Source organism: Condylura cristata, unplaced genomic scaffold, assembly GCF_000260355.1.
Source record: "Condylura cristata isolate star-nosed mole 26May11 unplaced genomic scaffold, ConCri1.0 scaffold00022, whole genome shotgun sequence".
Classification (NCBI taxonomy): domain Eukaryota; kingdom Metazoa; phylum Chordata; class Mammalia; order Eulipotyphla; family Talpidae; genus Condylura; species Condylura cristata.
The window spans coordinates 5,931,764-5,947,308 of NW_004567123.1; the positions used below are offsets into that span (position 1 = coordinate 5,931,764).

The window sequence follows — 15,545 nt, forward strand, 5'->3', positions numbered from 1 at the left end:
GAGTATCATTTAAACACAGGAATAATCCCCTTTAAGTACAATTTTGGGGGAGAGAGATGATCACTTCTTTTAGCTATGTTGTAAGGAAAAGTGTAATTCCAGTGACTGTTGAGTGCATGGAATTGCTTAGATTTGTTGTGGATGCTGTGGATGAGACAGCAAATGAGATGATTTTGTTGTAAAGTCTTCATAGACATTTAGTTTCCTCCTTAAGGCAATTGGATGGTGTCTTCAGTCCCGTCAAATCACCCTTGTGAACACATTGGAATCTATGAGTATATTAATTAGGATATAAAAGTATTTCTCTCTTTGGGTCATAGTACTGTTCTTAAGATTGTGAACCATGGCATGGTTTCAAAAGCAACTAGAGAAATCTGCTGCTGAAGAGAGCTACATTTATTGGACCTGATAGTGAGACAGAACACTTTGACTTAGTATTTCATCGTATATCTAAGTTCAGAGGAAAAAGACAGGGAAGGGAATGGTGAACCCTAAGGGAAGCTGCGGACTTTGGGTGATAATGATGCATCAGTAGAGTTTCTTTGGTTACAGGAAATATACTACTTTGGTGCAGGATGTCCTTGGTGGGGGCGGGAGGGTTGTCAATGTGTGTGTAAGAGGAAGTGAGGAGCGTAAGGGAACCTGTTATAATTTCTACTCAATTTTGATGTGAATCTAAAACTGCTCTAAAAATAGTTTATTAATATTTTTAAGAAAGAATTTTGCAAGACAGGGTTAAGCCTAGTTTATATTTTTATTTATTTAAAAATAAAAATGCTAGTTTATATTTTTATTTATTTAAAAAAATTTTATATAATTAAAGTGATATTTTGGTGTATATATATACTTAGTAAAATGGGGATACCTAGATTTTATGTACCCTCTCCCCGCCCCCACCTCACCTCTATGTTAGGGCATAATAGTTTTGAATTGTGAGCCCTGCAAGGTAAGGATCATGAGGTAAGCTGTTGGACTTAATAAGGAAGCCATTTACTTGATGTCTAGTCTTCTCTTTCTAGGTTATGTATTTCTGCACAGCTAGATTATTTTTTGTTTGATCTCATTTTTTGAAACAGGGACAGGGATTTCATTTGGCTTCTCGATAGACTTCACTAAAACTTTTCTAAGCTCCTCAGCAAGATTGCAGTCCTAAACTCTAGCTTTACAGTGAGCAGCTTTAAGCAGCTTTGAAGAATGTAGGAACCAGGGAGTGTCCCCATTGACAGCAATTCTGCTGTTTTGGATAGAGTGACTTGTATCTGTATTTTAGGAGTTTTCTGGCATGGGCACTGAGCTTCCTTGAGTTGTCTCAAGTTCCGAGGAAAACCTTCAAGTCTCCTACTGAAGTGGACTTAGGCAGAATTTTGAAGATAAGGAGACTTCACAGGACTACCTGGTGTCACTGGAAGTATAAACCTAGGGGTTGGACTTTAGTTTTCTTTATCTTTCTCCTTACTTTACCAGCTTCACAAAAGTAGCAATATATCAGTTTCAGGACACCAAAGAAACACAGGTCTTACAGTAGAAAGGAACATTTAAATGTCACTGGCCATTGGCAATTGAAGAAGATAGTATCTTGATAGCTCAGGATGGTTCAGTAACTAAACAGATATGAATAAACCTCTGGTAGCTGAACTCTAATTAGACTCTTCTGCCTGTTATTACTTTGTCTTTTGTTTTTTCTATATTGCAATTTATCTTCACGTCTCTAACTCTGAAAATTTCACTTACTATTTGTTTTCTAAGACAGTCTTCACTTTTCCTTTTCTAAGTGAGACACTACAGGGCATTACTAAATATGAATAAATTACTATTAATATTTGACATAAAGCTTCATGAAATAAATCCCAGTCCAAGAACTAGATTTCCTGTGAACACACAGGTAAAATTTTCCTGGTTGAGTGCTTTTCTGTTTATCATTCAAGCCATGAAAGGTAGAGTCAACCATCACATTTTCCACAATGAAAAAAAAAAAGTCACATGATATCAATGCAAAATTTTCAGAAATCCTTCTAAAAAATATTCAGGGACTCCTCCCTGGTGGTACAGGGGGTTAAAGTGCAGCACTATGAAGCTCTCAGCAGCCACTGCAGCATGAGTTCGATCACCAGGCAGGGAGGTGACCCACATGGTGTGGCAGACCTCATCTGTCTTGCCTGCTGCTCCCTTCAGCAGTATACTGCATAAATCTGCCTGTTCTGCTCCCCACTCTGTCTCTGGTGAATCCTCTCACTACCCCTGCACTTCTGGCCTGTACCCCAGTTCTGTAAGCATAAATAAATAAATCTTTAAAAAAATATTCATTTTGGGCCCTCCCTGGTGGCTCATCGGGTTAAGCGCAGCACTGAGAAGCTAAAGCCACTTCCGCATGCGTTTGATTCCCGCCAGCCCCGGAGGTGACCACATGGTGTGGCAGGCCCCTCCTTACCCGCCCACTGCTACCCTCAGCAGTGTACTTCGTGATCTGCCTGTTCTGCTCCCCATTCTGTCTCTGGTGAAGCCTCTCACTGCCCCTGAGCCTCTGGCCTGTACCCCAGCTCTGTATGCACAAATAAATAAATCTTTAAAAAAATATTCATTTTGGGTTTTGTTTCTTTTAAAAGTATGTTCAGTTTGACACTAATTATAACAAGCCAACACAGTTTCAGGATTTGCTTATTAAAATAGGGTCTATACCGACTAATTGAAAAGACTACTTGATGATTTCTTTGCACAGTTACTTGCTCAGAAGAACATGTGTTTCTTATTCTCTGTTTTCAAGGAGAAATTAATCTGCCGTGCCTGTGGCACAGGAAATCCTGCTCACCTGAAGCACTGTGTCACCTGTGAGGGGGCCTTACTTTCTCCACAAGAGGTAGGTTTGCTGCATGTGCCAGTCCATCTTTAGTGGCTGCTGACTGTTCAGTGTTTGTGATAATGAAGAAATGTTATCTGTGGAGCACAGTAGAAGGGTAGCGAGAGACACCCCCAAGCTTCTTTTTATGAAGGAAATGTTGAAACTGAAAACTATATTTCTGTATGTGGAGAGAACTTTATATTTAATGAACATATTATTATTTTGAAAGCTTTTTTTTTTAAAGATTTATTTATGCACACAAAACAGGTACAGGCCAGAGATGCAAGGGCAGTGAGAGGATTCACCAGAGACAGAGTGGGGAGCAGAACAGTCTGACTGACGAAGTCTACTGCCGAGGGGAGCAGCAGGTGGGTCAGGAGAGGTCTGCTGCGCCATGTGGGTCACCTCCAGGGCAGGGATCAAACTCATGATGAAGTGGCCTTAGCTTCTTAGTGCTGTGCTTTAACCTGCTGCACCACCAAGGAGGGCCCTGTTTTGAAAGTTTTAGCTTCAAGGGGATTCAGTAAAGTCAGTGATGTCTTATAATTATATCTAGTAGCTTTGCATGGAAGCCTGGCAGCAGCCAGTGGGGAGTGAGCCCTTTCACATTTCAGGAATGTCTTTATCAGGCATATGAGCACATGCTGTTTTGAGAGTTGAGAACTTGGTGTGTTCCCATTTATTGGATCTCCTGCCAACTTCTTTTGAGTGTTTAAAGTGAAGGAGTGGGAAAAAATGCAACTGAAATATAGCAAAGGGGTTCAGTTTAGATGACCAGATTTGTATTTACAAATGCTAATGATAGGTCCCTCCCTGGTGCTGCTCTGAGTTAAAGTGCAGCACTGCAAAGCTGGCTGCAGTGCTGCACTGCAGCAGGAGTTCCATCCCCAGCTGGGTGGTGACCCACATGGTGCAGCAGACCTATCATGTCTCGCCTGCTGCTCCCCTCAGCGGTGTGTTTTGTCAGTCTGCCTGTTCTGCTCCCCACTCTGTCTCTGGTGAATCTTCTCTCTGCTCCTGTACCTCTGGCCTATACCTCAGTAGTTCTATTACATAAATCTTTCTTAAAAATGCTTATGGTAAAGAATAGGCTTTTACAATTATTTCCCAGTGACCCTTACCTTTCTGGTTCTAGATACAAATACTTCCCTTTCCTACCACTTCCCATCGCAGTGTGGGCTGCCCTCAGGGGCAGGCTAAAAGCCATGAAGATGGGAACTAACTGTATAGCTCCTTGTGTGTATTTGTTTTGTGGTAGTTTGCTGTATGGGACTCATTTAGTATGGTCTTACTTATTCTGCCATTACCAGAAGGAAAATATGTAGTTAAAAAAAATAGTAACTATTATATTTCTTTTTCAGAACTGACACTAAAAATATACTAGTTGGCTGGAAATTTTAGTAAAAATACATAATTATTTTCAAATAAAATCTGATGATATTTTAGGGGGTAGTCTATTATTGATATCTTTGACTTAACAGGGTTTCAATTTTATGTCACCCTTCCTGAAATTACTCTTTATAATTTTCCAGGATTACACAAACAAGCATAACAAAGAAAACAGTAGTTCTTGGACATTTTTGGACTGATCTTGTTAATATATTTATATTGCCACTCAAAAGATTTATACACTCAGATATTCTGAAATTCTTATAAAAGTAGTAAAGCAGTTTAAATTGATTTTATTAACTGTCAGTAACATAGTTGTTACTGTTCAATCTGTCAACAAAACTATTTCAGGAACAATCACAAAATTGAATTAATTTTCAAAGTTTTAGTTCTATTTGGGCAGTATGACAGTTTAGATGTTACAGTGAGAGCATTTATCATCAGCATGTAATCACAGAAGTAATAATGCAAGTCCCATCTGATAGCTTGAGGGTCTTTCTTTGGCATTATGTGAATGGAGTAAACTAACTTTCTTTTTTAATGCCGTGTTACAATTTAAAAGTCCAATAGAAAGGTAGATATATTTAAATGAAAGATCTGAAGGTTTTATAGTTAGAAATACAAATTGGCAAGTTTTTTTTTTTAATCACAACCCTGCTTCAATAGTAAGATAAATTGAAATTTAAATCTAAAGCAGACTTTGATTTATTCCAAGGGGTCTCCCTCTAATTACACAGAAATTTGGGGAAGGGTAAATGTACCCAAAGACAAGAAGGATTATCTTTCTCAGTCTTTGTGGATGTTGGGAGATGACACAGTCCTTTCTGGATACATTGTCTACTTTAGCATAACAGAGAAATCCTTAAAGAGAAACAGATTATAGCTGGGCAAATAAAGTTGACTAAAATTTTGATTTTTGAAGAAAAATTATCCTTAGAAAACATTTTCCCCAATGTGTGCTTTCTTAGTATTACACATGGTATATGTGGCAGTATACATGGTCATTTATCAATTATCATTTACCAATTATTTATTCATTCATTCATTCAGCAGCTATTTGAATGACTGCCATATGCCAAGGCAACAGGTACTGTGCTAAGTGGAGAAAAAAATGTGGAATGAGAGCCCTTTCCATTAAGGAAGTAAAATCTATTGAAAAACAAAATGAGAAGGAATAAAATGACAAATGGAGCTTGTGTTAAGTATTCCTAGGTGCTTCATTGCCATCAACCATCTGAAATCCCTTTATAAATGTATAGGGAAGCTGTTGCATGACTGAGTGGAGTCATGAATAAAAGTCAAATTTCAGAGTCAGATAATCTGTGCTCAAATCTTGGGTCTTACCCTTTCTATGCCTCAGTTTCCCACCTCTGTAAAATAGAGATAATGATGGTCTCCACTTCAGAGGTCTGTGTTGACTGATGTGAGACAGTGCTCAGAATAGTATCTGCTGAGAGTAGGTGATCAGAGAGAAATTACGAATGCTAGTCATGTTCATTTGTGAAATGAGAAAAACTTTTAGTAGGCAATAGTGAGCAGTGAAGAGGCTAATCCATCTAACAAATCTCAGAAATTCTCACAAAGTAATTCTGTTTCCTCCCCCAAAATAGAGCAATTAATTTTTTGTGGCAGGAGTATAAAATAAATTCACATGTCCAGATGGAACCCAAAATCCACAGGACAGTAGAGCAACCTCAGTATTGTCACTTTTGGGAACCTGGTTCTCCTCACACCTTTATTCATTGTTACCGTAAAACAATACTGACTTGCTACTTTTAATATTAAAGATACTGAGAAATATCAAAATGTGATAGGTACCAGTTTCATTGACTTCGTGTAAAGAAATACATGCTCTTTGTACTAATTAATTTATTGAAGTGTATTGTAGTTTTTCTCTTTGGGGTTAAAAATATCATGTTCCTAAGACTTTTGTTGATTGGAGGCTTTATTCTTTTATGGATGGGAGAGGAATTGGAGACTAGATTATTGATCTGCCTATAAATACCTTGTGTTCAACCAGTCCCTGTACAGGGGAGCTAAAGCCCCTCATATGCCCACTCAGAAAGGGGAGACCATTTCCGGCTTCAAATGTGGTCGCCAGAATCACCAGGAAGCTTGCTTCTGTGACTGGTGTGGAGCCATGGTAGGTATCTTTTTTTTTAGGGAAATTTAATTTAGTTTATTCTACAAAATGAGGGAAACTTAACTTAGGCGGGTTATGGTAAATGCCACTGAAAATTGTAAATGAAACTTAAGTGTTCCCCACCATTGGCATGAGGTAATGATTTTTTAAAAAAATAATATAATTATTTTTACATCATTTTGTGCATTTTTCCATCTCAGCTGTAATCCCCTTGGTCTTCCCATCACCAAATCACCCATGTGCCATCACCAAAGTCCAGTGCATTTCCTTCTCCCCACTGTTTTTGATCCCATTCCTCACTCCACCCCCATAAATTGTCTCTGGTATATAACTGTTCATTATTATTATTTTCTCGCCTGGTCTGTTATACTCCTGCTATGAGTGAAAGCATTTGGTATTTTTCCTTTTCTTTCTGGCTTATTTCACTAAGCATGATCTTTTCCAGCTCCACCATGGTGGGTATCTTAACCAGAGCTTTATCTGAGTGCCTTGCCTCCACCCTAGAGAGAACCAGGCTTCTCTTCCACAGCCTTGCAGAAGTCACTTCTTAGGAGCTGGTACTTACCCAAGAAATTGGAGACAGAAACAATGAGTTCTCTTAAATTAAGATGGTCTTTCATTCTTAAATCAAATGTTTTGATTTACATTTCTTTAAGGTTTTTCATTCATTTGTTGATAATTGGCATTGCTGTTATCTGCCTTTTATGAATTGTCTGTTTGCCTGCTTTTTAAATAAAATGCTCAAAATTATTTATGTACCTTTTTATTTGAATAAGTGTTGCATGCAAAATACAAAAGCTTTATAGAGAAGGGTTAGTCTCCCTTGTGGTCCCAGTCCCACAGCTCCTCTGCTCAGAAGCAATCACTGTTGTCCGTTTCTGATGTGGTGTTCTGGCCATTCAAAGTATTGATAAGTAAACTGGCATTTTATCTAGCAGTGTATCATTCTTTTCAGAAGCTCCATAATATTCCCTGTCAGTAGGTACCGTGTATAATAAGGTCATCCCCTGTTGAAGACCAGTTAGGTTGTTTCCACTTTTCTCCTCTCAGTCATGCAGGGGATGATGGCCTTGAATATACTTCTTTGTGTACTTCTCCATAATTAGGAAAAATTCTGGCAGAGAGATCTGTTGGGTTAGAAGCTGTAGAGACTGTGTGGTATGGGAATAATGGAAATGGGAAAATTATGATTCTAATTTTCATAAAAGCATTAAAATATTTCTCATCCTCCAGCCTGCCTCTCCTGTACGCTACTCTGTTTGTGCTAAATGCGGGGCCAGCAATCACCCATATGCCCGATTCTGTGGCTCCTGTGGTATTTATGTGAACTACTTGACAAGACTCAGCATGGACAACAGTCTGACTCTGGCTGCTGGAGAATCGGGCCCTTTTGTTAAGGTAAGGCTTTCTCGTAGTAAGAACCAGTGAGAAGAGGTGGTGGTTCTGAATCTGTGCTCCAACCTGTGATTCAGCCCAGTGAAAGAAAGCAAACATTTAGGCCTCCCACATGACTTTCAACAAAATATGCATTTTTTCAATGTGTAGATAAGTTCAATTGATTCAGGTACACTCAGGTGAGTTCTTCAGAAGTTAAATATCTACATATGCCCTTATCTGTAGTAGCTGAGGGCCTAATTGCACTCTCAAAGCAATCGGTACAATGTCATTAGCAAGAGTGAATTTAAAGTATATGGGATAGCATGTTTCCCTTTTCTTAAATTTCTTACAAGGTACACCAGGAACTCTTCCCCTACTCTTTTATATTTTAGACACCATATGTCAGGGATATAAAATTACTCTTACCATTTTTAACAATGGGCCATAGTTTGGGGAAAATCCCACAATGTTGTTTCAGAATGCAGTTTCTAACCATCTTTGTGTTAGCCTTGTATGAATGTCTTAAAACTCAGAGACTTTTCAGATTTCTTCTCATCTCTTCATTAGAAGAATTTGAAGATTATAAAGAGATTATACATGTACCCAGCAACTTTGCATTCATTTTTCCAGTGTTCATTACCTCCTTAACCCATATTTAAAGACTTACAGATCCTGGGATTGCTAATAGCCCACATGGCACCTTTTGCAAATGAGGCAAAGATGTTCTTTTCTCAAGATACCTGATGGTCATTTGTTGGAAATTCCCTTCCACTTACCAGAAAAGTTGTCTAATAAATATGCAAATAGCTGACATCCTCTATGGAACATTTACCTCTGTAGGTGAAATACCATTGGTGTAGTGCAAAAGCCTACACGACTTTGTATGTGGTCCTCTCCGGTTGCCAGGATCAGATGCACTGAAGTGTCTCAGAGATGATGATGTACCCAGCAGTGTGGATGGATTAGAAAGTCTGTGCTCCACTGGACTTGAGCTGAGAGAGCAGGTGTCCGCTAGGCTCAGATGGCAGGACAGGAGCATCCGCTGATTACTGAGTTTTAGGCTGTGAAAGGCCATGGAAAGGGAGCTGGCCTCAAAGATTAGTCTGGGATTTTCTGGGAAGACAGAGTATGGAAGATGAGGCAACGGTGTGGAAAACCCCCTTGTAGCTTAAAGTACATTTTCTTGGTGATATTTTTACTTCTGATTAGGACTGCTCTCTGTGAGCAAAATGGAAAATTAATTCAATTGTGTTATATAATTTTTTAATGTTTTCTGTCTTGCTCATATAGCCTCGATCTGCCTGGCAGTCCCTAAGTGTTCCTTTGCACAAATCTAAACCTGGGACTAAGAAGAATGTGGGCACACAGACTGCTGGTCTTTTCTACCCATCTGGCAAGCTACTAGCAAAAAAGGAACTGCAAATGGCTTCTCAAAAGCAGAAACAGGAGAAAATGAGTGACCACAGACCTCTCCTCACAGCTGTCAGTCCAGGAAGAGGTGAGGAGAGATATGCTTTCTTGTCAGGAGGGAATTCACTCTTACTCTGAAAGAAAATGGCATTTTCTTCTTTAGGTATTATGTACCAAAAAAAAAAAAAACTCCTTTATTTTTCTTTTTTCAAGTTATTTTTTCTTTACATGAATAATTGCATTTCCTCGAACTTTTAGCACTCTGAGGTTTTGACTCACTCATTTTCCAGTTCCCAAACTAAATAGTATGTAAGGATTTCCATTGTTAGGGTAGACATGTTGTTAGTCTTTATCATTAATGCTCTCTGCCATTAGCTCTTTTTTCTATCTGTGATAAAATTTGCATAACCAAAGTAAACATTTTAACCATTTAAAAATATACAATTCAGTGACATTTAGTATACTAGCAAGATTGTACACCCATCACCACTTTGTTTCCAGAACATTTTCATCACCCCAAAAATAAACCCTGAGTTCTTTGCCTGCTTTCTCCCAAGTTCTTGGCAACTGGTAGTCTTTTTTTCTATCTTTATGGAGTTGCTTTCTTCAGACATATAAAATGGAAGCATGTAACACATGGCCTTTTGTAAATGGCTTCTTTCACTTAGTGTAAGGGAAAGTTTATCCAGGTAGCACATTTCAGTACTTCATTCTTGTTTCTTTTCTATATGACTATATAATTTTCTGCTGTGTGGACTTAGGGCACTTGTTTACCCACTCATCAGGTGGTGGACATTTGAGCTCTGGCCACTGCTAGGTTATTATAAATAATGTTCCTGTGTCTTTACCTTGCAGTGGTCAGTTGTGAGACATGTTCTACATGGTCCCTCACAGGTCCTCAGAAGGTGGAAACCCAGCTGCCCAGAGAATTAACCATTTTTTAACAAATTCTTTATTGACTTAACTCTCTTCCTGTATTGCTGTTTCTGTTCCATCACTTGTGCTCCTCAGGCTGGCTATGAGAGAAACCACCTGTCCTAAATCATTGTCTCAGGTCTTCCTGTCAGTGGAACCCAAAATAAGACACTCAGGTTCTCTTATTTGATGCCATAATAACATCTGAGGTAAGAAGTATTAGTCCCACTTTAGAGGTAGGAAAGTAAGGCTTAACAAGATTTAATGTCTGACTCAGGTTCACTAGGCCACTACATGGTGAATTTAAGATTTAAATTCAGGTTTTCCTGAATCCAAACCATGTACCCTTTCCACTAAGCCATGCTGAGTGACCTTGGAAATACCACTAGCTTGCTTTCAGCTTTACTGTCTCCACTGTTAAAATGAAGAGGTGGGATCCAATGTTGGCTTATAGACTCAGCTGTCCACAGGGCTGAGCTGGAAAGTAAAGGTAGACAACCAGCTATGACCACCTGGAAGGCCCCTGCCCTACCAAAGTGGGCAGCTGCCCTTTGCCTCAAGCAGCCAAGCATCACTGCTGCATCTCCCACCTGTATACAAGAAACCTGGAATCTAGCCCTAAGTGAAATCTCCCCAGTTCTAAATGGTGGCAATAAATTCAAACGGATTTTAAATTCTATGCAGTCTGGAAAGAGAGTGACAGAGATATTCTGCATATTGAGTAGGATGTATATACTTCCCCAAACCCAAAGTATACATTTAAAATAGGTTTATTTATTTTTTAAAGGTAATAAAACAGACCCATATGTGGCAATCAAAACATGTTCTTTTAAGATTGTATAATATTCTACAATTAATCATGTAAAATGAAGCTGGGAACAAAAGTAGAGCATATTCTAGTACATCACAAAGTTTGGCAAAGAAAAATAACCTCTTTGAGAACACATTTCAACATTTTTCTTCCTTAGTCTTAGAACTATCCATGTGGATGGGTTTCTTTTCCTTTCAGGATACTGGAGAAAACAGTTGGATCACATCTCTGCTCACCTCAGGTCTTATGCTCAAAACAACCCTGAATTTCGCGCCTTGATTGCAGAACCCAGGATGGGAAAGGTAAGCGAACACTGGCTAGAACTTCCATCCCAGAGCACCCCGGAGGCCAGGTTCCTTCCATGGACTTTACCTGACGTAGATCTCTTCTTGCACATGGCTCCTTTCTCAGGTTCTGCTTCTGGGCATCTACCTAAGACACTAAGATTGTGAACACTGTGTGCTTTTCATTTCACACTGTGGAAATTTAGAACTAACTGCGTAATCCAGACAAATTGTGCACCTAACTCATATACCATGATAACAGCAATAACAAATATAACAGTGCCCTCATTCTCTGCCTCGTGATCACCATCTCTAGTCCTCATACCAAACCTTCAAGTTAGGGGTAGGAATGTTCCTGTGAAGTGAACAATTTGCCCTTCAGAAGGTGGAATCTCTAGCCCCCACCCCACCCTCGGGTGGGCTTGTGATGTTGAACTAACTCTGTGTTGGAACTGATGCCCACAGTTGTGAATTCTCTCAAATGCTTCCTTAAAAGCTTATTTCTGCTACTGTCCATCAAGATGGCTATGAAGTTAGCATCAGGCTGAACTATATTCAAGTCTCAAAAAAGGTATGTAAAACCTTTAGCAGCTGTTCATCTGAAAATGAATTGATCTAGTAAATGGTGGTTTGTAATTTATTGAAAGGCTCTTGCATAATCCATAAGAAGGAAAAGTTTCAAATATTAGAAAACCTCAATGTAAGTTAGTCAACAACTTCACAAATTAGGTAAACAACTAAGCTAAATTTCAGACAAGCCAGCTTTTCTGTACATAAGAATAGGATTTGTCATATATTCTATTTGTCTTGTAATCCTCAGACTAATTCAAAGACAGGTTAAGTAGTTTTGGGATATGCTCTCAAAAATGTTTGCTGATATGTGATTGATCTATTTGCCTATAAAAAAATACACCAAACTTTGTGGCCATGTCTTCTTGATCTGCCCTTTTATATGGGGTGGGGGCATCACCACAGAGCCTGTAAGAAGTGTGTGATAGGTTGATAACAGCAGCTGGTACTTCACTGGACAGGAAATCAAACTATTCAAAAGAATAATTAATGGATTGAGAATATAGGTCAAGAAAGGAAAATACAGGTGACTAACCTTTATTAGGCCCTGATTATGTGCAAACATTGTCTTTAAAAGTAAGAGAGATACATGGGCCCTACTATCTCAAAGGAAGCTGGGAGTATCCAGTAGGTTAATGCAGGTTCTTTGAAACTAAGCAAAGCACCTAATGCTCTTTAAGGTTGTGTGACTAAAGCAGAGCTTGGATCATGAAGTGCTTCAGGAGAAGAGGAGGCAGAACACAGGACAAGGCAGGGGGAGGCCCTGCTAGTTCTGAGTTACGTGAAGGCAGCTGAGGCAGCCACAGGGAGTGTGGGTCTCAGGAGCCTGTAGACTTTTGCAGTGTTAGAGGAGGGGGCTGTGGCTGCAGTGACAGAGAGGAAGGGCCAGACTCGGAAGACTTTGCATGGGCCAAGTGAACACAAGGTTAGTGAGGTGAGGGAGGCATCAGGAAGGAAGCCAGGTTGCAGGCGGACTGTGTAGTTGGAGCTGTCATCTTCAAGAGCAGTTCATTCTTCCTGCTGGAACAGCAGCCTCGTCATCTGCTTGAATTTTGTCATTGGCCAGAACCTTTACCTCGGCAAGGCGGTGAATTTCAGCGACCACTTTCTGAGCGGTGTCACTGAGGGTGGTAATGGGCTGTTCAGCAGCAGGTCCAGCTTGGGTGAGTTGTACCTGTCTGGGGATTTTCAAGCACACTGACTTGGCAAGAGTGACTTTGCTTAAAGTTTGCCGGCTCCCTCGAGCATCCTCTATGTTCCAGCCTTTTCATTTCTCTGGCTTTTCAGAAGTGAAGGAGGAAATATATTGGTGGTGGTAGGGGGAGATGTTCTTTTAGACTGAAAACTAGGCTCTTCAATTGCCATTCTTTCCACCCACTCTCAGGTCAGAATGAGGGAGTGGCCCTAGGAGTCCTTCCTTCCACATTTACTCATAGAAATATTTCTACCAAAGCCGTGTTGTTTCTTCTAACCTTTTGAAAGGCCTGGTAGTAGCATAGCTCTCATATGTGGGAATGGCAGGGAATATCCTTTCAGTCCTTTGACTCATTGTCATTCCAGCAAGTGACTACAGCCAGAGCACATCAGACACCACTGAAAATATCAAGAAGACAAAGAATTTCAAGATCAAAAACTTTCAAGAGCAGAAGGAACACTTTACAGTATGTGTACTTCTTGGGTCATAGAGCCATCCTCTTCAGCCTGTCTATCTGATGTTTATTCTGAGATTGTTTTAAAGGGAAGAATCCTTTTTCATTCTCTATTCCTTTGTTGATGACAGTATACTTTTACTTTACACTTTTATTTTATGGAGCCAGAGTCCTTTAAAACATTTCAAGCTTATTAGTGTAATTTTTAAGTTCCATCACTTTTCTGTATCCCCTCTGACTTCTGAGATCAGTTCTTTCTGCCCTTCTTTTTCCTTCCTATTTTTTATGTCTCAAATACATGCTGATCCTTGATTGTCGGGTCTTGTTGACAAATGAAGGACTACTTTGATTAGCTGGGGTGCCTGGCATGGGTGCCCATCATGGGTATATGGGTTTTTGGCTGGGTGAATGGGCATGCTGTGGGCAGACTTCCCTGAAGGGTATGTGGCCAGTGGACCCCTGCTTGCTCATGTAAGAAGGCCTCACCACAGGCCCAGTGGTGAGGTCAGTGGCATAAAGTCCTCTGGTATGTTTTTTTTCCAGATGGAACTGTCTTTCCTACTGTCTAAATCCTTCCCTGGATTTATCACAGAGGTCTGGCCTTTGCACCTTCTCCCATGTTGGGCCTCAGTGCTCCCAGTAGAAGTCTTTATTAGAGCAAATCATTAACCCTCTAGAAAACATTTATCAAAGGTTAAGCCGAAACAAAGCCCCCTGGCCTTTTTGCACAGGGGAGAGGCCTCCGCCCATCTCAGCTGTTCACAATAGAGCCCTTCAGCACTACACTCATGAATTCAGCCTGCGCCTGACAGCCACCCTCTTTGTTGACTAACACTGAGCTTCTGAGCCTCCTTGTTCATTAACACTGAGTTTTCATGGACAGAAAAACAATCCTTCCTCTGTCATCTTCAACTGTTTTTCTTTGATTTCCCTGCCATCCAGATTTCATCTACTTTTAGTTGTTGGGAATCCCTACAACTTCTGATCCACTGGTGGTAACTCGTTCAGAGTTTCCCACAGCTGTTAAGAGTTTTATTTTTCAGAAATATAGACCATGAATAATTTCAGTAGGAACTTTGAGGAAAAGCAGTGGTGGCCTTGCTTGATGCAGCCACCTTGCCTACTAGTTGGTTATAGCAGGGAGAATGGCACTTAGCAACAAGGCCCAATGCTGGGCCTCCTGACTGGATATGAAGTGGGTATGGCATCAGTTCTTCCCTTCAGCTACCAGGCTCTCAGGGTTTTCCCCGGGCCATACATACTGGCCACCCACCTGCCACTGTGATGTCTCTGAGACTCTAATCTTGTCTTCCTACCATACACTTGGCATGTAACAAACACCTGTAACCTGGGGGGAAATTAGAGTGTTTTAACTTTTACTGCTGTGATTCCTTGAACTCTCCCCCTGCCTCCCAGGTGGAAATATTGTTCAATAATACTATAAGATAAGTATGGAGTTCCACAAACTTTATACTTTTACTTTGGACACTCTACCTGTTTATTTTCTATGTGACCTGAATTCATCTGTTGCTATGTGCCTTTATTTTCTCATTTGCATGTAGGAATAAGGCATCAGAAACTACAGCATCTGTTCATGCATGAAAAATAATCATGATTATTTTGGGGCACAGATATGTCAGGCATGTAGGTATTGAAATAAGATGTAAACAGAAGACAAAAAGATCTAATACCCATGATGCTGACATTATAGTGCACTCTAGTATATGTTCCATAGAGGGAATGCATTATAAACAAGTGCATCCTTCAAAAATTTCCTGGGGGGTTCACTTGTTCCAAGCTATTTGTCCTAGAGTCAGGGGCATAGGGACACAGCCTGAACCCATCATCTTCCTTCCAAAGCCTCAAGAGGCCTTGACCCATATGTCTTTTTCCTGATGGTTTCCACAGGGGGCAGGGACAGGTAGGTATTTCTTCTTTAAGCAGAGGAATGGTCCCAGTTTCTGAGGCCCTTGGGAATCACCCCTAGGATTCATCAGCAGAAACATGCCAAGAATTATGTCTCCAGCTTTCTAGATGACTTCTTTAGTCTAGCAACCAGCATTTTTAGCAAGCTTTATTTTTAAAGGTTTATGTAAAAATTTCACTGAATTCTGAAAATATAAAATGTGATACATTCTTCAGATTTCTGATGGCAGGTGAA

General features: G+C 40.0%; 1 protein-coding gene across 5 annotated transcripts in view; it reads left to right on the plus strand.

Moving 5' to 3' along the window:
- Positions 1 to 15,545, plus strand: part of DZANK1 (double zinc ribbon and ankyrin repeat domains 1) — a 59,044-nt gene that overhangs the window by 32,498 nt on the left and 11,001 nt on the right. For 3 of the 5 annotated variants that reach the window (XM_012728077.1, XM_012728080.1, XM_012728078.1), the window contains exons 10-15: positions 2,762 to 2,854; positions 6,246 to 6,368; positions 7,602 to 7,766; positions 9,036 to 9,243; positions 11,080 to 11,183; positions 11,662 to 11,736. In XM_012728077.1, coding sequence (XP_012583531.1) covers positions 2,762 to 2,854; positions 6,246 to 6,368; positions 7,602 to 7,766; positions 9,036 to 9,243; positions 11,080 to 11,183; positions 11,662 to 11,736 — 768 coding nt within the window. Of the gene's footprint in view, positions 1 to 2,761; positions 2,855 to 6,245; positions 6,369 to 7,601; positions 7,767 to 9,035; positions 9,244 to 11,079; positions 11,184 to 11,661; positions 11,737 to 12,801; positions 12,899 to 13,295; positions 13,397 to 15,545 lie in introns of all 5 variants that reach the window. The other 2 variants (XM_004686934.2, XM_012728079.1) reach the window with 2 other exon arrangements.